This window comes from Strigops habroptila, chromosome 8, assembly GCF_004027225.2.
Source record: "Strigops habroptila isolate Jane chromosome 8, bStrHab1.2.pri, whole genome shotgun sequence".
In the NCBI taxonomy this organism is placed as follows: domain Eukaryota; kingdom Metazoa; phylum Chordata; class Aves; order Psittaciformes; family Psittacidae; genus Strigops; species Strigops habroptila.
Window position 1 is genome coordinate 31,710,767 of NC_044284.2, and position 24,213 is coordinate 31,734,979.

Genomic DNA, 24,213 nt, shown 5'->3' on the forward strand with positions numbered 1-24,213 from the left:
AATGATACTCCAAGTCAAGTAGAAATTTTTCTGCCAAATCACAACGCACATTTGGCTTAGGTAGTGCTATGTCATTGGCTCCCTGTACTTCCTTTTACATTTTCTTCGTAAATATGAACCTACCAACAACATACCTGTGGTTCTTCTTTTTACGTTTGCCAAGGCAGTATCCTCCTGAGAAGAGGAATGGCAAGTAAAAAGCTGCTTCTGCTGTGAGCTGTTTCGTTTGGGTTTTAGGGATCTTTTTCTTTTAAATTTCTCCAGTATTTTTAAGGTTTAAAAATGCCTTGAAGGGATCCTCCTTACACCAAAAGGAAAAACTTCCTCTGAGAAAAAGACTATAAAGCAAATATTATCAGCTTTTAAAAAAGTGCTAGGATGAGAAAAAGAACGTAAGCAACAACAGTTGATGTAGAGAACAATTAAAAAAAAAAAAATTGTATTTATGTAATTCTCAATCCTTGTCCCTAAAACTACCTGCAGAAGTTCATCATTTAAAAAAAAAAAAAAAAAAAAAAAAGTACTTTCATGAGTAAACAATAAGGATTGGTTAAAATGCTGCTCAGCTTTGTGATAGTTATGAGTGATTGTAATATACAATATTGATTAAACTAATGCTTGTTCTCATTATTTTCGTTTATATTTGAAGAAGAGAAGCAAGTCCTAAAACCTTTTAAGGAACATTAGCAATACAAAAGCATCTGCGGTTGGAGGTACCTTACACATAATCATGCCAACACCTCTCCTGTACCTGGGCACAGGGTTTTGCCCTGGCAGTGTCGAGCATCAGTCATCCGTGAGAATATGGGTTAGAATCAGTGTAATAAAATATTTTTTAAAAAAGGAACAAATCACTTTTCTGACGTACTGCACTTGGTTATTTTTGAAAAGGGAGAAGAGTCTAAATACTGGTGGTTTCTCCTGTGAATTAGTTGACACTTGAAAAGAATCAGGAGTGACTATTTTAATCTTTGATAAAGTGTCAGAGATCTTATCAGTAGAAGCCTTAGCAATGTATTTTATCTTAGGAGTTTACCTACCAGTATAACTTTTACAGTCGATACTGGAAAACATTTTGTTAAAATCATAAAAATGTATTTCTTCTAGTGTAATAATATCAGTTTATTGAATGCTTTTCCTATGAGACTCTTCTTCCCCCCCCCCACCCCCCCTCTCAAAAAGTCTTAAGATTTCCTCTGTCTCTGTTAGGACATGGTGATATGGGGTCCAAATATAACCTCCTAAGGTGACCACTTGAACGAGTGAAATAAGTTCTTACTAAAAAACAAAAACTAACCAACCAAAAAAAAAAAAAAACCAAACAAAAAACCAAAACAAACAAACAAAAAACCCCCAACCCCCCCCCCCCAAAAAACCCAAAACCAAAACAAACCCCAACCCCCTCCCCAAAAAAAAACTCCAACATACATGACATGTTTTAAATGTAATCTAAGCTAGTTGAGGATAAGACTGCCATTATATGAATAATTTGGTGAGGACAGATTTTAACAGCTTGTCTAACTTCTTTGTTGAAGAATTTTGGTATCAAAGAGCAAAGACTATACCTCTCTAGAGACTGCTTTGAGGAATGCTATAAACCTGGACACAGAGCCTTAATAGTAAGAAAGACTGAAAAGCAAAGAAGACCTCTCTCAGAGAAAACCCTGTGAAATAAATGTCTTTTGAAACCTTTCAGAGCAGGATGAAAAAAGTGTGCAGCTGTGATACAGCTGGTTGAAAAAATAGATAAGAACTGAATTCTTAAAAATGTAAAAAAGAACAAAAAAAAAAAAAAAAAGACCCAGTTACTAAGCACAGGCAAGTCTAAGTTTGGTATCCAGGTGTAGGTGGCAGAACTGCGTTGGATGTGTAGTAGTCAAAATGCCAGAGCCTGTCACTGGCTGGACTAAAGTGTCCTGAGAAAAAGCTTTTTTTCAGACTTTCACTTTTAAGATGGTTAGAAATACAGCACTTCTGACTGTGCCCACCAATTGCAATCCCAGGAGAGAAGTACCTGCTTAGAAATATAAAAAAGCAATGCAAACTAATCAAAGCTGAAAATACATTGGATTCCCCTTTTTCTAGAATTAGGCATTCCAAGTTTTTTCTAGCTGATATGCTGTCTCTTCCACTAAATACAAATAAATCTCATGTCTAACACCTCATGTAATGAATATTAGTTACTCTGTTTATTTCATTCATTAAGAGAGCCTTAATGTCAATTAATTGTGAGATACATCAGTTCTGTTCTCATAATTATTTCTTATGTTCCTGTGCTCTGCAGTTCAAACAGAAGGTGACTAATCAATCACCAGCTTGTGACTGGCACAAGAGTAGGTGTGTGTGAGAAAGAAGATGCTTCAAGGAATTTACTTTCCTTCCACTGAATTATTTTACCATATAGAGTTAGTCTTGTCTCCTGTAAGATTTATTGCTTCATACTGATGTCTTTGAGGGGCAGACAGAGGTCAATAAGGATAGAAGAGGTCTGGCAATGGTTTCAAGTACTAGAGAGCAAAGCTGCTTAAATATGCAGGAAAGCTCCTGCTGCATTGTCACCCAGGAGGGATGTTCCTCCTACTGCAGGTCAGTGCTTGCCAGGCATGGTCTTTACTTGGGGAGTATTTTAGAGGATGAAGCAGTATGAAAAGCTGGAAATTATATTAGTCAAAAGATCTACTGCATCATTCTTCTAAAGAAAATTTTTATTAAAAAAAAATTTCCTCATATCTTTGTCCATGTTCCTCTTACCTATAAAACTCTTACGTCTTAAGGCCAAAAGAAAATATTATAGTCATGATGATGCAAACTAAAACTTTAGAATGAGAAACTGTATCAGTGCGGACAGTGTTAGGCTCAGCATCTGATGAGTAAGACTGAGTCTTTCAGTTCAGATCTTTCCCTGATGATCTTATTGCTGTTGTCTTCATGCCTGTAGAGTTGCTCTGCTTGAAATATTTTTTCAATTTTCTCTGCAGACAATGAAGGTAATTTCTTCATTATTTGTACTGTTTCTAAATTGGGTACCAAAAATATAAAGACCAATGAAGAAATATGGAGGGAAGCTCATCAGTAGATAATACAACTGGAGAATATTTTTAGTGATGACTGTTGTGCTTTTTGGTTGGGTGTTTTTTTTGGTTTTTTTTTTGGTCATCTATTGGATTTAGTCACTTGTGTGCTGAAAGATGGACCATTAGGGAAATTTCTGGTTGAATCAGAATTTATGAGAGCCCATAATGTTTCTAGTTTATTTTTGTTGATTATTTAACATCCTGCACAGGAGGGATCGTAATAGGTGAAGACAAAGGCTTGTCTTCCTGATAGTAACTGATAGTTCTGTAATAATGCCCTTAACTGCTTTTATTGAAAACTATACCATATGTATGTTACAATAATACTGAGCACTTCTTTACTGCTGTAAAAGAGGCTGATCTGGATTCCAGGCTGAGTGGAAGATGAGGGAAACTGTGTTTAGGTCCATCTCCAGAGCAACGTCTAGGATGAGCTGCAGTGATGGCAAAGCTTTTGCATTATCCAGTGAAATCTGTTATATAATGTCAGGTCAGATTACTCCTTCCTCCCTCCAAGTTGTCCAGAATCCAGAATCTCTTCAGACTTTCCCATATGTTTTAGATTAATGTGGACATTTTTGTAGCTTTTCTTTTGAGATGCAATTTAACTGGATTCCACTGTACAAGGAGAATGATTTACTGGGCCTTTTCCCTAAAAAAATCAGTTTATGTCATTTGCTTGTGATTTCCTCTTTTTCTCCAGAATTCTCCATCTGTGCTGAGATCACAGGAACCAAGTTCACAAATTCTCCATGGTATTTCTGCCGGTACTTAGCAGAGATGAATACTCAAAATGTCTCTGTGAAATTTGGCACAATTCAGGAAAACCTTCACCCTAACGTTTGGGAAGACTGAGCATAGAGGTGAACTAATTATGCTATAGCAAGGATGACTGGCAGGAACCTATCCTGAACTCCCATTTAATCATTGCTGTTTTAAATAGAAATAACACATTTTAAAAATTAAGGTTAGCTATTTCTGAAAGAAAAGGCAAATTGTGCTGCCATATAAAAACCTTTAGATGACTAAGCAATGCAAAATACAGTATCACATTTAATGACCAAATGGTAATTCCAAAATATTGAGTGCTTTAAAAAAAAAAAAAAGGGGGGCAACAAAATTTGAAAGCCGGAAACAACAAAGAGCTTGGTTTTCTTCCTGGCATGATTTTATTATGTATGATACCTGAATCGTGCGCTACATGTTTCTGTAAGATAAGTCTCCTTTCCAAAATCTGAGATGATTGAAAAATGGAAATATGTGCTTGTTTAATCACTTAGAGCTGTGATGTTCTCACATACGGCCATATTTATATTTGCCTTGGTCAATCATTTTGGCCACTGGAATTTGTTATCGCTCATGTATATTCCCTGTTTTCACTGGAGTCCTTTTCTGTCATCTAAATGTATTTGTAATTTTAGAACATATTTTTCCTCAGTCCTTTTTCTACAGGTGTAATTTAGAGACCTATACATCTCTGTAATGACTCAAAACAAGAAAATTTGACATGAGACAGAAAAGATACTGTTTTGCTTTTCACAACTGCATGTTTGCTTCTCCAGGTTTGATGAAAAGCTTCTTTAACACTCAGATCTGTGTTTACAGCATTACATGGTTGCGCATCTGTCTGATTATGTTCAAGTGCAGAATGTTTGGCCAAGCAAGGGCTATAAATACTCCATGAAAGAGTATTTATTATACTCCGAAAAATAGAGTTCTCACTGATATTTCTGAATTTCAAGTGTTCTCTTGGTGCAGTGGATGACCTCCTCTTCAACATACATGTGATTATTTGCATCTTTGAGGTAGACGTCCATTTTATCTTTAGGTATCTGTGTACTTGCAGTAACAACAACATGTTTCAGGTGTTTGTATAGCAAGTGTGCATAGAAATACAGCTAGCCTATATATTTCAGTACACTATTCATGCACTAGTATGAGAGTTGATCGGGAAACAGGTTTCCCATCCTGTGAAAATTGCACTGGTTCAAAATGTGTTCTGAATCATGGCAAAAATTGGAAGCCTGAAAATTGTAGGACTATTTTCTAGATATTGTTGGTTTTGACACAACCAGACTAACTCTAAAAATGAAACAATTGAATAAGGTTGAAACACTGCACTCGAGGAAATTAAAATATTGAATATATTATAATTATAAAATGAAATGTTTAGATTTTACTTCATTCAAAAGCACTTCCTTGTAACATTTCACTGAAGTTGATACACATGCTGTCTTTCATAGGCAGTGTTTGCATTCACAGAACAGAATTGTTCTTATGACCTGTCCTTTCAGAGAGGAGGTTACTTTCCTTCTCTGGATGTGTAGGTGCAAACTTGTGTTTCACAGTTTTTCATGTTTTCACTGGTGGTGGGTAGCATGCCCTGTGCCATTTGGGAGCCTCTCCTGCCCAGTTGGGCTGGATCCTTTAATACTTGTCTAGCTGGCTGCTGTTGCAGCCTGCAGAGCCTTGTTTACGAAGGGCTTCTAGGCAGCTTCTGTAAGGTGCAAGCTTCTAAAGACTTAATGATTGTAGCTGCTATAGGAGGGAATGCCTGTGTTTTATTTGATGTATGATAAAAAGGCCATACAGTCTGCAGCCGCTGGATGTTTTGCCTTCATTCTTTGTGTTTGAAAGTAGCCAATAAAACCTCCAGCTCACTCCAGTCCAGCCTTGAGAATTTGTTGAGTTCTGACATAACTGGGACTGGATTCTGACATAAAGCCATTCCATTGATGTTTTTAAAACCAGGTTTAAATCACACCGTTGTAATTTACTGTGTACATATGTAGTTTATGATATATTTTTTAAGATGTCACATCACAGCTGAACAACTCTGTTTAGTTTACCCTTAGTCTGTAATTTGTAAATGTATATTTGCATGAATAATTACCCCTGAACAAACTAAACCAAGTAGGCTGGCAAATACAGATTACTGTTTCTTCTTTGGAAAGTATGATCAATGTGACTTTATGCTTAGGGACTAATGCTACTAAATATCCTTGCAGTTAACTCATATAAAGGGGGGAATATAAATAATATTAAACACATATAAGAAAGAATCATCAGATTTTTATTTTTTTTTTCCACTGGTGAGGTGAACAAGTAATCAGCACTGCTTAATAAAAGTTTGAAATAATAATAGTTCTGATAGGGTTTTTAGGCATCAAATTATATTGTGTTCTTCAATGTTTTATAACCAAAGCAACATTCTTAGAGATTTTAAAATAAATGTCAATTTAATATGACTGAAGATAAGAATATTTTGTTTCAGAATCCTTGAAAAACTAGATTTGCATTTGAATCTGATTAGAAAAGATGAAAAAATGTTGCTCGGATATCTCGCTGGATATCATGAATTAAGAAGTTATATTCAAGTGTTAGTTTGGCCTTCTGCTAAAGGGAAGCGCAAAGAATGTGGCAGAGGGTGATGGATCAGTATGAATGAATTAAAAGGAGGAAGAATAAAGTTGAAAATAGATATAGAGGGAGGAGTCTACAGGATAAGCGTTATGAACAGGGAACTGAGCTATGTCAGCTCAAATTTATCTGGGGCTCTGTAAGAATAAAAGCAGAAGAGGTTCTTTTCTATAGGCTGTGAAAAGGCTTCGATCTTAATTCAGCCTCCCCGAGAGTTGGTAGGGGAAAAAAACCCTGCTATAAGCTATAAAAAGCAAGCAAGCAAGCAAACAAGTTAAACCTCATTGTCTTTCTTAAAATTATACTGAAACAGCAAAAACAACCTGTAGGAGAAACTTCAGCAGAGCCCTACCTCTAATGGAGCTGTGTTAGCTGAACAGACAGCACGAGGGGGAAGAGAGTGCGTGTAAAATTGTCTATGACTGAATCTGGTCTCTGGGGCAAACTGTCAAATCGAGATGAAGGGTGATCTTTTTTTCTTCCTGTTTTGGTACAAATTACAGTTTTAGCTGCCACTGTAATGCAGTGTGCAACTTAATGAATAAAAGCTAGACACAAAGGATCCTTTTTGACTGAAAGCTGACACTGTTAGTCATATAGAATTACTCTGGAATTTTATTGTGTGAGTAAGATTATTGTAGTAAAAAAAGAAAACCTCTATAGAATAAAATGCTAACAACCATGAAGAAAAAATGTCATGGATCTGTTTGAAAAGGAGTGCTTGTGGGTAAAACCCACTAGTTATTTAATGACCAGGTAGTTATTTAATCACTCCACACACATGTTGTTGTGGTTTAAGCCCAGCCCGTGACTAAGTACCACACAGCTGCTCGCTTGCTCCCCCCAACACGCTCTCCCAGTGGGATGGGGAAGAGACTCAGGAAGAGATAAAATTTGTGGGTTGAGATAAGAACAGTTTAATAATTGAAATAAAGTAAAATATAATAATATTGATAATAAAAAAGGAGAGGAATAAAATCCAAGACAGACAAGTGATCCACACTACAATTGCTCATGCCCTGCTGACTGGTGCCCATCCCATCTCTGAGCAGCGATCGGTGGCTCCCAGCCAGCTCCCCCAGTTTATATACTGGGCATGACTCACTATGGTATGGAATATCCCTTTGGCTAGTTTGGATCAGGTGTCCTGTCTCTACTCCCTCCTGGCTTCTTCTGCCCCTTCTCACTGACAGATCATGAGAGACTGAAAAGTCCTTGATCAGGGTAAGCACTACTCAGCAACTAAAATATTGGTGTTACCAGCATTATTCCCAGACTAAAGCCAACACACAGCACTGTACCAGCTGCTAAGAAGAAAATTAATTTTATCACAGCTGAAAACAGGACATATAAATCTTGCTTTGGAGAGCACTATTGAAGTTCTGCGATTTAAATCTGCCCAGACATTGTTGGTCAGGTGCATTGCTTAGTATTGTAATGGAGCAAAATCAGCTTCAGTTATTCCAGATATGTAGTGATTTGCCTTTTTAGGCTCAGACAGCATGTTCAAATTCAAACTGCACAAATCGTCTCTTTTTGTCTTATCTTACGCAGTTGCTTGGAAATATATCAGGTTATTATTTTTCAAGGCATAAGATTATTTTTCTCATTCCGGTTTTTTAACAAGACACAAACTCAAGGATAGGGAATCCTGTGCAATTAGAAATAGAGTCTGGATAAGTAATGTCCACATTTGGCAGAGAAGGTAGGGAAATCTACCTTCAAATATGCAGCTTATTCATTTGCAGGATATCACAGACGCATTTCTGTGTAATTACCCCGAAATGATCTACAAGATTTCCCAGGCAGTTTGGGTATCGCCATGTGTCATAGGACACACAAAACACTATAGGTAATATTTACTGCCGGAAGGTGGCATGCTTGGGTTTTGAGGCCTATAATAAATTTTTCATAAATATTGTGGAAAGCTCACCAGGAGATTTCAAAGTTAGTGGGTTTTTTGAATTTGGTGTTTGCATGAAAAGTGAGTTCCAAAGAAAGAATTTTTTTTTTTTTTTTTTTAAATAACAAAAGCAGCTCTGTAAGAAATTACCCTTTCATGTTACAACTCCCTCCCCTCGCCCATTCCAGGGGGGTTGGGACTAAATGATCTTTAAGGATCCTTCCAACACAAACCATAAAACAGTAAATAAAACTTACATGTGCTTGCACTTGTCTTCAGCAAGTCCTAACCATGAAGGAACAGACTGAGTGATCCTACTCATACCAAGTGCCATTACTGTAAAAGAAATCAATAGTTAGGTGCATGACTTTCTTAGTTCAACCTTCATCACTTAAGTTGAACTGGAGACAGCCATCAGGTGCATGCCAGAAAACGTACAAACACAGAAGGTCGCTCTCTATCCCTCTTTCTGGCTGGAACCAAGCAAAGGACAGAGTTAGAATGTGAACTTTGTATATTAACTTTTCTATAGAAATACAGTAAGTATATAAAAGATGGTTATAGCTGTTTGTTTTGTCTCTGGCATGTTCAGCAGGACTATGAAGGAGGCTTGGGTACTAGCAATCACAGGGAAACAGCTGTGGTCCCTGGTTATCAGAGGGATGCTTTTGGCCAAAATGGGAGCAGCAGCTCCTGTCAGAAAGCATAGCAGATTGTGCACTAACAAATGATTTGGCATACTTGGGCATAGCTCCCTTATGTCCTCTTTTCTTTCTTCTTCTTCTCTAATTTTAGAGGAGAGGTAGTTTTATGTTTGCAGCTTTCTTTGTGTTTGTTGATGTCCAGCTTTGATCTACAACCAGCTTGAGTTTACTTTTATGCTCTGCTGAATGCTGCCTTCAGCCTCAATTTCAAAGCTGTGAAAATAAATTATAGTGAAGTGTTTAATTAAAGTTAGCCTCATGTCCTGATTGCAGACTGCCATCTTCTCTGATAGAATTTGCAAATATATTTTGGTGTTTTTACTTTAGGCAGGATGACTACTTGAAGGTTATTTACTTGTGATTGACCATGCATTGGATGTTTCTGTTACCTGTATTTTGTGAGCAGCCTGAAAATAGTAGCTGAATGTTGAAGGACAAATAAAGGACAATGACTTGAAGGAAAGAAGGGGATGTAGTAAGCCTGGACAGTCACAGAACTTAGGGGTTGATATTTGTAGAATTATGTATGTGCTTTTTCGAGAAGTTGTCTTAATTCTGAGGAATAAGCAATCCTAAATATATTGTATATATAGCATTTAATATTTAGTTTTCTTCATTACTTCGAGTGTCTTTAGGTCATCCATTTCTGACACTCCTATGGTGGGTAGGTCAGGACTGGCAGGAATATGAGCTTGTCTATATTCCTACTGAATAGGAATATCTATATAGCTACTGAATATCACTCATTTTCGTAGCTGCAGCTTTAACAGACCTCCCAAATAGTTTGTGTAAAAGCTGTTCATTAGTATGAGTCAACAGATTGTTATTTGATAAAGTATATACATGAATTGAGGTGGCACTAACAACACGACGTAAAGAAGGGAAGATTTTTTACCACAGCAATTCTGTATGCTGCTTTTGATTTTGTTTTCTGCATAAGTCTACACCTTTCAGATAAGATTTCTCTGAGATTGCTCAGTACCAACCTTACTAAGAAATAATAATAAGCCTATTTGCTTTTCAATCCTGGGATTCCCAGGATGTTAGTATTTTGTGCTTGGTTTTTTTTTTTTTCGTTTGTGTGGGGTTTTTTTTTGTTTTTTCTTTTTTCCTTTTTTTTTTTTTTTGGTGTCTTTTTTTTCTTTTTTCTTTTTTTTTTTTTTTTAGTTTCTCTGTAGGGTTTTCTCTTAATCTTTTTCTGTTCTTGTGCACCTCTGGCAAATCAGCCATCTGCTTCTTAGCCAGTGTATTGGATACAGATGTATAATGCTGTTCATAAATTCCTTTCTCCATTCAAGTGGACTGATTGATAACAGTGTGATATGACAAACATATTGCCATTATTATTTTTGATCTGTTTAACTTATCCTTTTTATCTGTTTGTTTAATTGCCTCAGCATTTGCAAAGAAAGCAAAGTTTTAAAATAGTATCCAGCATCTTCAAGACCTCGGCTGCTACCTGCTTCTTACAGCTTTTCACACTTTCCCTTTCCAAGACGTGTCTTACTTTTTTTTTTTTTTCATCCATGTCTGGGTGACGTACGCTGTTTTATTCTCTTTCATTTTGGAGATAGGTAGAAGAAATTGGGAAAAGATCCTTGACTGTCTTGATTGTGTCATTGTCGGAGTGTTTGTCTTTTCTGTTTTGGGGGGATTTTGTCATAGTTTTTAAAAGAATGTTTACAACTCATTCAGAATCATCTTAGGACTTAAAAACTAGTGATAAGTCTAACATAAAATAATTACTTTTTCTAAAAATGTTTGGTTTATTACCTACCCCTATTTCATTTCATGCATGGGGGAGTATTACTGAACTCCATATTGCAGCTCACAGTTCGTTCCTAAATAGTCATATCTTTCAAAAAGCATAGCATGAAACAATTTGAAGAGTAAGTACCTAATTCAAATGGATAAAACAACTCATTCTTTAGCAGTTTCCCACTTCTAGGGTAAGAGGATTTACCCTTGCATATCTAAACCCAAGTACACAAGTGCTCTTTTTCAGCACCTGATAAAAGCATGAGTTCTCTTCTGTTTTTTAACAGAATTATTCTACCAAAAGAAAGCAGTTTCTGGGGTGCAGTATTTTGCTTTTTAAAAAACTGGAATGTGTAAAGTTAGGATTACATCATGTTGTAATCATTTCTAATAAAGAAAGAATAGAGAATTTAATTTCCGTTTTTGGAGGTGTTAGGAATATTATGACTAAAATGAGACTGTGCAACATAAATGGACTGTTAATTTCTCAGTTGATTTTTGAGAGGGTAGCACTCTTTGGATTCAGTAGGATTCTTTAACATTATTCTAAAGCTTCCCCCCCCCAATATTTTACTTTGTATAGAAGTAAAAGGTCCAATTAGTTGAATCCCAGTGTATTAAATAAAAAAATCCCTGATTACTCTGAGCTGGTGTTGCTGTGCTGTATTTGATGAGATGTTTTAAGTAGTGCAAAATATTTTGCTTTGTGTTACAAATTTTCCTAATGTATTCAAGTGTAGTAGGAAGGAAGGGATAGATATAATTTTTAAAATTATTTTTATAATTGTCCTGGGTTCAGCTATAGCAGTCATTTTTCTCCTGCTTAGTAGCTGGTGCAGTGCTGTGTTTTTTAACTTTCAGCCTGGGAACAACGCTGATAACACCGATGTTTTTAGTTGTTGCTAAGTAATGTTTATTCCAACCAAGGACTTTCTCAGTCTCATGCTTTGCCAGGGAGGAGGGGAAGCCGGGAGGAAGCAGAGACAGGACACCTGACCCAAACTAGCCAAAGGGGTATTCCATACCACAGCACGTCATGCCCAGTATATAAACCGGGGGGAGTTACCCGGAAGGCCCAGATCACTGCTCGGGTCGGGCTGGGTATCGGTCGGCGGGTGGTGAGCAATTGTATCCTCTCCCCTTGTTATTTCACTAATCGTTATTATCATTGGTGGTAGCAGTAGTGGTTTTGTGTTATACCTTAGTTGCGGGACTGCTCTTATCTCAACCTGTGGGAGTTACATTCTTCCCATTCTCTTCCCCATCCCTCCGGGAGCGGGGGGAGGAAGAAGGTGAGGGGGGGAGTGAGCGAGCGGCTGTGTGGTTCTGAGTTACCGGCTGGGCTCAAACCACGACAGTTCTTTTTGGCGCCCAACGTGGGGCTCGAAAGGTTGAGATAACGACAGATCTGACCAGAGTGTGTTTAATCATATTTGTGATAAGCATTCATTGTTACTACTCGTCACAATGGTGATTATTTGGCTCTCAGACTTGTTGCGCTTGATCTCAGAATTTCAGCATGTTGTACCTTACTTACAGCCACTATTTGCTGTTTTAGCGTTTATCGGCTGGGGGGCCTGGGCTAAGGTTCTTGTTTCACTGTACTTCACGGTAATGACTTGTAATACAATAGACTCATTGATCATGAAACTGGTCTGGTTTGTGCTTCCAGCGTGGCCATCACCACTATACATTGGGAGGTATATAATGAAATATTTTAGCAATTGCATATCTTTTTTTTTCTCCTCGGGGGGTAAACTTACGAAGGAAGCATTCTCTTTCACCCCCCGTTCCCCCACCAGCCTATTTGCAACAGCAGTTGAGAGTTCTGAAGGTTTTAGATGGCCTTTGAGTACCCTTGAAACCTGCCTGCTGATTGTGCTGGGGATCAGCATGTTGGCAAACATACGGAGTGTGTTTTACCCACGGCCATCCCGTCGTAGGAACATCCTATTTCGTTTAATGTCAAAAATTCAGCAGTATCAGGTTCGAATCTGGTCTAGGGTTAGACGACGATATAGGAGGACCACCAGGAGATTTTCCCTGAGGCTGGACAGTTATGAGTGGCAGGGTGTGTGGGATAGTATGGGCAAGTACCTAGGCCAGTGGGCCCCTCCAGTGCTTTGGAACTTCACCACTGAACAAGTGCAACATCCGGAAAAACTAGTAAAACACTTAAACGAGGTGTGCTGTCGTCCTGGTTATACCAGAGCGGGACAAATTTTGGCAACGTGCTGGGGCTTGGCCTATGCCTACAGAGCCCTGCTCAACACTATCCAGCACCTTCAAAGGGAAAAAAATGTCTCTGGATCTGATGGCAAAGCAACAGACAACGCAGCTATGCCAACTACAAGCACAGCAGCTACTCAGACCCTGACCACAACAGTCAACACAGCTACTCCAAGTACAGCAGCTACATCAACCCCAGTGACAAGCACAACAGCTACTCAAACCCTGACCACAACAGACAACGCAACTACTCCAACTTCAAATACAGCAGTTACACCAACCCCAGTGACAAGCACAACAGCTACTCAAACCCCGACAGCAACAGACAATGTGGCTACTCCAAGCACCGCAGCCACACCAACCCCAGTGACAAGCACAGTAGCTATTCAAACCCCGACAGCAACAGACAATATAGCTACTCCAAGCACCGCAGCTACACCAACCCCAGTGACATGCACAGTAGCTATTCAAACCCCGACAGCAACAGATAATGCAGCTGTTGGTGTTACTCAACTCCCAAGCACAACAGCTGCACCAACCCCAGCAATAGACACTGCAGCCACTCCAACCACAGTGACAAACACTGCAGCTAAACCAAATGTCCAGTTTGTGACAATGTCTGTTGCCCCTGTAAGCAAAAGCAGACGAAAGGCACAAAGAGCAACCCGCGAAGCGAAGAAAGATGAAGACCCAGTGCCATTACTACATGCAACAGCACCTGAACAAGAGTTACTACTACGTGGGTCAGAGGAAGAGGAAGAAGAAGAAGAGGTCACTTCTCGACCCCGGACCTCAACCGAACTGCGGAATATGCGAAAAGATTTCACCCATCTTCCAGGGGAGCACATTGTCACCTGGTTGCTCCGGTGCTGGGACAATGGGGCCGACGGTCACGAACTAGAAGGTAGGGAAGCCAAGCAGCTGGGATCACTTGCTAAGGAAGGAGGAATTGACAAAGCGATTGCAAGAGAGAAGCGAGCCCTCAGTCTTTGGAGGCGGCTCCTGGCAGCTGTGAAGGAAAGGTTTCCCTACAAAGACGATATTACGAATCGCTCAGCCAACTAGACCACGATAGAGAAAGGCATCCAGTCCCTGAGGGAATTAGCCATTATAGAGATGATCTATCGTAGGCCGGATTCCAGGAACACATCCGTAGACCCAGATGAAGTCGAATGTACACGACCCATGTGGCGGAAACTTACACGGAGTGCGCCATCATCATATGCCCACACATTGGCATCAATGACCTGGAATGACGGAATATCACCAACAGTGGATTTCCTGATTCGTCAACTCCGAGAGTTCGAAGACAATCTCACCCCTTCCATCATTTCAGCTGTGGAAAAACTGTCCCAGGAGTTCAAACAATTGAGAGACGATTTATCCGATCTATCCAGCTCTCCACGCGTACCAACCCATGTCTCAGCAATTAACAGAAGGCGCCCCACTGCTCGAGAAAGAAAATATAGGAGGTTCACGCCACGGGCCACCCTATGGTTTTACCTGCGGGATCATGGAGAAGACATGAGAAAGTGGGATGGAAAACCTACTTCAGCTCTGGAGCAACGGGTGCGTGAACTGAAGAGGAGAACAATGGTCAAGGATGATCCTCCCAGGAAAGCTGCTGCTCCAGTCTCTGGCGAGCAGTTTCCCAGATGGAGCGAAAGAGCCGATTTTACTCCAGCTCCTGTGATAAGGAATACTAATCCCTTTCTACAAGACAGAAGTGGAGAATTTTGTGATCACTATTAGAGGGGCCCTGCCTCCAGCCAGGTGGAGGAGAGGGATAATCGGGTTTACTGGACTGTGTGGATCAGATGGCCTGGCACATCAGTCCCACAGAAGTATAAGGCTCTAGTAGATACCGGTGCACAGTGTACTCTGATGCCATCAAGGTATCAAGGGGTGAAACCCATTTCTATTTCTGGAGTGACAGGAGGATCCCAAGCGTTAACTATGCTGGAAGCTGAAATCAGCCTGACTGGGAGGAAGTGGCAAAAGCACCCCATTGTAACTGGTCCAGGGGCTCCATGCATCCTTGGCATAGACTATCTCAGGAGAGGGTATTTCAAAGACCCAAAAGGGTATAGATGGGCTTTTGGTATCGCTGCCTTGGAGACAGAGGAAATTAAGCAGCTGTCCACCTTACCCGGTCTCTCAGAGGATCCTTCTGTTGTGGGGTTGCTGAAGGTCGAAGAACAACAAGTGCCAATTGCGACCACAACAGTGCACCGGCGGCAATATCGCACCAACCGAGACTCCTTGATTCCCATCCATAAGCTGATCCGCAGACTGGAGAGCCAAGGAGTGATCAGCAGGACCCGCTCACCCTTTAATAGCCCCATATGGCCAGTGCAAAAGTATAATGGAGAGTGGAGATTAACAGTAGACTATCGTGGCCTGAACGAAGTCACACCACCATTGAGTGCTGCCGTACCGGACATGTTAGAACTTCAGTATGAACTGGAGTCAAAGGCAGCCAAGTGGTATGCCACAATTGACATTGCCAATGCATTTTTCTCAATCCCTTTGGCAGCAGAATGCAGGCCACAGTTTGCTTTCACTTGGAGGGGCGTCCAGTACACTTGGAACCGACTGCCCCAGGGGTGGAAACACAGCCCTACCATCTGCCATGGATTGATCCAGACTGCACTGGAACAGGGGCAAGCTCCAGAACACCTGCAATACATTGATGACATCATCGTGTGGGGTGATACAGCAGAAGAAGTTTTTGAGAAAGGGAGGAAGATAAGCCAAATCCTGCTGAAGGCCGGTTTTGCCATAAAACGGAATAAGGTCAAGGGACCTGCACAGGAGATTCAATTTTTGGGAATAAAATGGCAAGATGGACGCCGCCAGATCCCCACAGACGTGATCAACAAGATAACAGCAATGTCTCCACCAACTAACAAGAAAGAAACACAAGCTTTCTTAGGTGTTGTGGGGTTCTGGAGAATGCGCATCCCAAATTACAGTCTGATTGTAAGCCCTCTCTACCACGTGACCCGGAAGAAGAATGATTTCAAATGGGGCCCTGAGCAACAACAAGCCTTTGAACAAATTAAACGAGAAATAGTTCATGCAGTAGCCCTTGGACCAGTCCAGGCCGGGCCAGATGTGAAAAATGTGCTCTATACCGCAGCTGGGGAGAATGGTCCTACCTGGAGCCTCTGGCAGAAAGCTCCAGGGGAGACTCGAGGTCGACCCCTTGGCTTTTGGAGTAGGGGATATAAAGGATCCGAGGCCAGCTACACTCCCACTGAAAAAGAGATACTGGCAGCCTATGAAGGGGTTCGAGCTGCCTCAGAAGTGATTGGAACTGAAGCGCAGCTCCTCCTGGCACCCCGGTTGCCTGTGCTGGGCTGGATGTCAAACCACGACAATAATGTAATGTTTACCTATTAGGGTCTGGACTGTAGTGCCAAAATGTTATGACTTTGTTCCAAACTCTTCCAGTGGGTTATTGACTTTGTTTGGCAGGGGACAAGCCATGTGTAGTTTTAGTCGAGAGAATCACAGAATCATAGAATTGTAAGGGTTGGAAAGGACCTTAAGATCATCTAGTTCCAACCCCCCTGCCATGGGCAGGGACACCTTGCCCTAAACCACGTGGTCCAAGGCTCTGTTGAACCTGGCCTTGAGCACCGCCAGGGATGGAGCATCCACAACCTCCCTGGGCAACCCATTCCAGTTCTTCACCACCCTCACTGTAAAGAACTTCTTCCTTATATCTAATCTAAACTTCCCCTGTTTAAGGTTGAACCCATTACCCCTTGTCCTGCCACTACAGTCCCTAAGGAAGAGTCCCTCCCCAGCATCCTTGTAGGCCCCCTTCAGATACTGGAAGGCTGCTAGGAGGTCACCACGCCGCCTTCTCTTCTCCAGGCTGAACAGCCCCAACTCTCCAAGCCTGTCTTCATACGGGAGGTGCTCCAGCCCTCTTATCATCCTCGTGGCCCTCCTCTGGACTTTCTCCAACAGCTCCATGTCCTTTTTATGTTGAGGACACCAGAACTGTACGCAGTACTCCAAGTGAGGTCTCACAAGAGCAGAGTAGAGGAGCAGGATCACCTCCTTTGACCTGCTGGTCACGCTTCTTTTGGTGCAACCCAGGGTACGGTTGGCTTTCTGGGCTGCAAGCACACACTGCCGGCTCATGTTAAGCTTCTCATCAACCAACACCCCCAAGTCCTTTTCTGCAGGGCTGCTCTGAATCTCTTCTCTGCCCAACCTTTAGCAGTGCCTGGGATTGCCCCGACCCAGGTGTAGGACCTTACACTTGGCTTGGTTAAACTTCACAAGGCTGACATCGGCCCACCTCACAAGCATGTCAAGGTCCCTCTGGATGGCATCCCTTCCCTCCAGCGTATCAACCGAACCACACAGCTTGGTGTCGTCTGCAAACTTGCTGAGGGCGCACTCAATGCCACTGTCCATGTCGCCGACAAAGATGTTGAACAGGACTGGTCCCAACACCGATCCCTGAGGGACACCACTCGTTACAGGTTTCCAATTGGACATCGAGCCATTTACCGCAACTCTTTGTGTGCGGCCGTCGAGCCAGTTTTTTATCCACTGAGTGGTCCATCTATCAAATTGATGTCTCTCCAATTTAGAGACAAGGATGTCGTGTGGGACAGTGTCGAACGCTTTGCACAAGTCCAGGTAGATGACATCAACTGCTCTGCCGCTGTCCATCAGTTCCGTGGCTACATTATAGAAGGCCACCAAATTGGTCAGGCAGGATTTCCCCTTAGTGAAGCCATGTTGGTTGTCACCAACCACCTCGTTGTTTTTCATGTGCCTTAGCATGGTTTCCAGGAGAAACTGTTCCAAGATTTTGCCAGGCACAGAGGTGAGGCTGACTAGTCTGTAGTTCCCTGGGTCTTCCACCTTCCCCTTCTTGAAAATGGGGGTTATATTACCCTTCTTCCAGTCATCGGGAACTTCACCTGACTGCCAGGATTTTTCAAATATGATGGACAGTGGTTTAGCAACTTCATTCGCCAGCTCCTTCAGGACCCGTGGATGGATTTCATCCGGTCCCATGGACTTGTGCACGTTCAGGTTTTTAGGATGGTCTCGAACCTGATCCTCTCCTACAGTGGGCCTAAGGTCTTCATTCTCACAGTCCCTGCATTTGCTTTCCAAGACTTTCATGGTGTGGTCAGAGCATTTGCTGGTGAAGACTGAGGCAAAGAAGTCATTAAGAACCTCAGCCTTCTCCAAATCCATGGTAGCCAGTTCTCCTGATAGCTTCTGGAGAGGGCCCACATTGTCCCTAGTCTGTCTTTTATTTGCTATGTATCTATAGAATCATTTCCTGTTATCTTTTACATCCCTTGCCAAACTTAATTCTAGCTGGGCCTTAGCTTTCCTAACCTGGTCCCTAGCTTCCTGAGCAATGCTCCTATATTCTTCCCAGGCCGCCTGTCCTCGCTTTCACCTTCTATACGCTTCTTTTTTCCCTCTAAGTTTCCTCAGCAGCTCCTTGTCCATCCATGGAGGTCTCCTGGCCCTCCTGCTGCACTTGCTTCTAGTCGGGATGCAACACTCTTCAGCACATAGCAGGTGATCCTTGAATATCGACCAGCAGTCTTGGGCCCCCCTGCCCTCTAGGACAGTATCCCATGAAACCTTACTAAGGAGGTTCCTGAAGAGGCCAAAGTCTGCTTTCTTGAAGTGCAGGGCAGTGAGCTTGCTGCATGCTCTTCTCACTGTCCTGAGGATCTCAAACTCAACCATCTCGTGATCACTAGAGCCAAGGCTGCCCTGGAGTGTCACATTTCCAACCAGTCCCTCCCTGTTGGTGAGCACAAGGTCCAGCATGGCACCTCTCCTCGTCGGCTCCTCTATTGCTTGAAAGAGGAAGTTGTCTTCCACACAATCGAGGAACCTCCTGGATTGCTTGTGCCGGGCCGTACCGTCCCTCCAACAGATGTCAGGATGGTTGAAGTCCCCCATGAGGACCAGGGCCTGCGAGCGTGAGGCTGCTCCTATCTGTCTGTAGAGCGCTTCATCCACAGAGTCCTCTTGATCAGGCGGCCTCTAACAGATCCCCACCGCAATGTCCCCCGTTGCTGTTCTCCCTTTGATCCTGACCCACGAACACTCTGTTACCTCATCACCCATCCCCAGACAGAGTTCCATACTCTCTAGCCTATCACTGACATAGATAGCAATGCCCCCTCCCCATCTGCCTGGCCTGTCTTTTCTAAACAGCCTGTAACCTTCCATTCCGACACTCCAGTCACAGGAGCCATCCCACCATGTTTCTGTGATACCAATGACATCATATTCCCGTAGCCTTGCACACATCTCTAATTCCTCTTGCTTGTTCCCCATAGTACAGGCATTTGTATAGAGGCACTTTAGCCGAGCTCCGAATGCAGCTGACTCAATGGCTGGGGCAGCTGGAACATCTCTACATCGCTCCAAGCACTTATTACAGGTGCTGGCAACTGACCAGGAATGTTGGGATGGATCAATGCTCCCCTCCCCCAACACATCTAGTTTAAAGCTTTCCTGACCAGCCTGGCAAGCCTCCTACCAAAACAGCTCTTCCCCTTCTTTGTCAGACCAGCTCCACCAGCCTCCAGTAGATCTGGCCTCCCAAATGGAGCCCCATGTTCTAAATAGCCAAACCCCTGACTATGGCACCAGCATTCTAACCATTTATTAACCTGCCAAACACGCCTAGCATTTTTAAGGTCCTCCCCTTTGTCCTGGAGAATCGATGAAAAAACTATCTGAGCTCCAGAGCCCCTAACCACCTCTCCCAGGGCTCTGTAGTCCTTCTTAATGTTCTCCAGGCTACTGCTATCTATATCTCTAGCACCCTCATGGACCACTAGAAGGGGGTAATAGTCAGCAGGACTTACTAGAGCAGGCAGCCTCTCAGCAACATCCCTGATCCGAGCACCTGGCAGGCAACACACCTCCCTTGAGGCTGGATCAGGCCGGCAGATGGGTGCCTCTGTGCCTTTCGAAGTAGAGTCCCCTACTGCTATGACCCTCCGCTTTTTCCTGGAGGCACCAGTAGTGATCCTCTTTACTGGTGCATCAGCAGGATGCTCTTTAGGTGTGGTGGGTGCTTTCTCATTAGCCCCCTGCAGAACTGCAAAGCAGTTCTAGGTGGGGACATCAGATTTAGGAGGAAGCCCCTTGTCGTTAATTGTCCTCTTCCTCCTTTTTTTGTTCGTTTTTGTCGTGACTAATTCCCAGCTTCCTGGGTTGCTGCCCTCCTTCCTTCCTATATGAGCAGTGCTAGACGTTTGCAGCCCCTGCGCAGTTTGGGCCTGGAGCAAGCAGCCCAGCTTCCTCTCAGCTTCCCTGGCATCTTTTAGCTCTCCAACAGCCTCCCGCAGCTCAGCCACCTGCTGCAGGAGGACCTCCCCCAGGGCGCACCGAGTGCAGCCCTGTCCATTGTGCACCCTCGCCTCAAGAGACCAGTCGAGGCACTCTCTACACTCCGAGGTCTGCGCCGCAGCCTCCCCTCTCATCGGCTCTGTCTGGGTGCCTACGCTGGCCACCGCCGGGGCAGAGCTCCCAGAGCGGGCCCTGGTCCTGAGCCGAGTGCTCACCATCCCGCTCGCTGCTCGCTCGCTCTGCCTGGGTCAACTGACGTGCCACGCCCTGACTGCCGCGCCACGCCCTGTTCGCCGCGCCCCCTGGGATGGGTTTTTCCCCACTGAGGGCTGGTGCCGTCACTCCTGGCGCCGCCCCCTGTGAGTCAGCTGCTCGCGTCAGCTGAGCTGCCGGCTCCTGGGCAAGTCCAGCCGAGGACTTGAGGCTCCCTCGGTCGCTCTTGCCGCTCCGAACTGAGGCTCCTGGACGCTGTGCTTCCCCCCGCTCTGGTGTTACAGGCGTCCTCTCTGGAGATACTCACCTCGGCAATTGGATATTATTCAGTTTTTTGTCATTTTAACTTAAGTTAGATCTGAGATTAGCTGTGCAAACCTCCAGCTGGTAGGCTATATGTGATGTTATCAGGGTGTGATAACTTACTTTGCTAGACATGTGCAATATTTTTAGCCATGATTCCCCAAAAGTTAAAATTAAGGGTCGAAGACTTGTGCTGAGGAGAGAACTGCTTCAAAGTTACAGTGAAATATAAGTGTGCAAGTGCCCCCAGAGTTGGACAGATGCATAGGTCATACTTATTTTCAGGCAAGTGCAAAAGAAAGACTTCTAATTTATTGAGCTTTGACATACTCTTTGTGTGTAAGATGCGTAATGAAAGCACGCATAACTCTTTGTTATGTTATATCCAGCTGCTTTTTATATTATGTAATGACTTCTTACATGTACTCTCAATGTATGAAGGTATTTAATAGCTTTGGCATTGGGGCTTACTTTTAACATTTGGAGCAAAGAACATGCTTGGCAGAGTGTTTGGGGCAGCAGGGAGTCAAGTTCTGGTTCTCACATAATTAGAAAATGAGTTGTGCTTTTTTAGGGCCTTTTATTAAACCTGCTCTTATGAAGCTCCTATGTTGCCTGTGAAAGACCGGTGAGCAGCTCTTGAAGATGCAGTTTGCATCCATAAATTAACTAAGAACATCCAAGGGCAGTTGATAAATGCATTAATAATTGTGCAAACACGTAGTTTTGTTGTTTACAGAGCAGTGGATAGCACCCTGGAGGAGCAGCTAGCAAAAATGATGTGAAGAAAAGCAGAACATGAATGTAGATGGGCAGGGATCTCATTTTCACACAGGCATGCTGTAGAAGTGAATGGTTTGATACTTCATTATGTTACATCTTTGTGTATTGATTTTGCCTCAGGAAAATTCAGCGTAGGTTCTCTCATACGAATGATGAAAGCTCTGATTTTTGCTTTGCTTGAGGGTAGATTGAGAAAGGCATTGGGTCCAAAGGAATTAGATTAGAGGTCTCCCAAGAAATCAGCCTAGATATAGCCTCATAAGCCATAAGACTTTTGAGATGCTAATAATTATTGCACTAAGGTGTATCTGTTGGCACGTCTGTAGGCACAAATTTAAACAAAGCTGAGATTTAGAGAATGAGGTAAAATTTGTGTGAACTTCAAGGAAGTACACTGGTTGATATCCTTTCCTCATTTGAGGTGAACTCTTTATAACCAGATGAATGAGATTAGGTAAAATATAAAATGTAAAATAGTTTTCCCTAGTATAAAAACTTCCTCACTTGGTTTTATGATATTTTTCAAATAACATGATCACACAGGGAAAATTATTTCATCCTATAGCCATAATTTCAGTTTTCTTAAGAAATGGTGTTTAAGTTCTTTAAATATTTCATATATTTCAGAAGAAACTGTATGAAGTGCAAGATTTTCTGTTCCTACACTTCAGTATTTGGTGTTAAATCTGATGTTTGCCTGTTCAAGAAGTGCTTTATAACTTTGGATGACCTTTCTAAATATTTTGCTTATACAGTACTTATGACATGTTGTACTCTTAGAAACTTGTTAACTTGAAAATTTAAAAGAATACATTTAAGACAACGGCAGCCTTGGCAAAAAAATTGTATGATTTCAACTTAAATGTTGAGGTGCAAACTCAGACAAAATATTCAGCTACAGTTGTAGAAGGGTAAATACTTCCCTACAACACCCGTGTTCAGGAATCTAGTAAAATTTCACACATCCTACATATCCAGAACAACTGTTGCTAGAATTTAAACAGTTTGTGTAGAGATGCCCAAAATCAGAACTGTTGCCTTTGGCAATGAATCCATACTTGTTACCAAAGCTGAACTGAAAGAGAAACTTGTCCGTCTTGTACTGCTCCTCTTATTTTAATTTTTAAACACTCATGCAATGTTCTTGTCTTCTTCTGTCTGTGTTTTGTGTGAACACAGTGGAGGAATTTAGAGGTTCCAGAATGTCCTCAGTGGTGTCCTGAGAGCTGTTGTGATATTCTAAAATAATAACGTACAAGCCTGATTATCCTCATACTTGGTCTTCATCAGAATTTATTGCTATAAATATGTGAGAAAAATGCCCTTGATCATTCTTAAATTATATATATGTATCTATAAATATATATATTTTTAAAATAATCCTTGAAAACAAGTCTTGATGTGTTTTTCCATCACTGCTGATGCTTGACATTTAATAATAACTTAGACCTTAACTACATATCGTTTCAGTGTCTTAACTGAAAAGCTGAAGATCTTCATGCTCTAAAAGCTTTTAATTTAGTTGGAAATGACTATACATAATTTCAAAACATGCATTAGTAGGAAAGCTTACATGTCAGAGAGGTGTGGTCTGTTTACCGCTATAATTATCTGAATGTAATGCTTGGATGTCTGATGGATTATAAGAAGATACTTTAATAATTAAGGCTGTTCAGGAATCACGAAACCACATAATAAAACTATATATTGGTAGAGTATGTATTATCTGTATCTTTTCATAAGTAAACAGTATAATCATTCATTCATTTTCTGAACTGCTTTACAAGAGTCTGATTAAGAAAATTAACAGGTGTGAGTTAGTATCCCTTACATGGTTTAAAATACATTCCTGTAGCTAATGAGGGGGAATTCTCATCAGGATCAGCATCACTTATTGTAACTACTGGCAAAAAACCATTGTTTGTTTTTTTTTATCACAGCTGATGAATTATGAATGAAAACTGCAAAGATACAAATTCATCTGTCAGATCAAATTCTCTTGCTTTTTGTTAATACAGGTATTCCTGATCAGAAAATGGGGGCAAGGTAATTGTAGAACTCTGCTCAGGTGCTTGTACTTAGGCAAACAGCTTTGTTTCTGTGGAAGGAGCACCCTCAGTGATGCATGGTTATAGGTTTAGCCTGAATTTTGCCTTCTCTTTGCAGGCAGAACTTGTTGATGTACAGTATGGGACCGTGGCAGACTTGATTCGGATTCAAGCCATTACAAACGTGACCAAAAAAATTGCGCTTTTGAAGCTAGGACAATCACCTTTGCTTTATAAGGTTAGTCAAATGCTTGTTGCACTTCAGCTGAATTATTTATTTGTACTTTCAGTTTCAAGATACTAAAACAAAGACATTCCCATTCTACCCGAGTAAGTCAAGATTTACTGGCATTTAGACTCTTCCTCAATACTAGCCACTTTGGTCTGCGCTGCCTTTTATGTGTTACAGT

General features: G+C 42.0%; 1 protein-coding gene across 10 annotated transcripts in view; it reads left to right on the forward strand.

Annotated features, from left to right (window-relative positions):
- NAALADL2 (N-acetylated alpha-linked acidic dipeptidase like 2) overlaps positions 1-24,213 on the forward strand; it is a 494,598-nt gene that overhangs the window by 267,266 nt on the left and 203,119 nt on the right. For 9 of the 10 annotated variants that reach the window (XM_030494655.1, XM_030494657.1, XM_030494654.1 and 6 more), the window contains one exon: positions 23,922-24,041. The exons of the other annotated variant lie outside the window; for it this stretch is intronic. In XM_030494655.1, the coding sequence (XP_030350515.1) occupies positions 23,922-24,041 (120 nt within the window). The remainder of the gene's footprint in view (positions 1-23,921; positions 24,042-24,213) is intronic. 10 annotated transcript variants of the gene reach the window in all.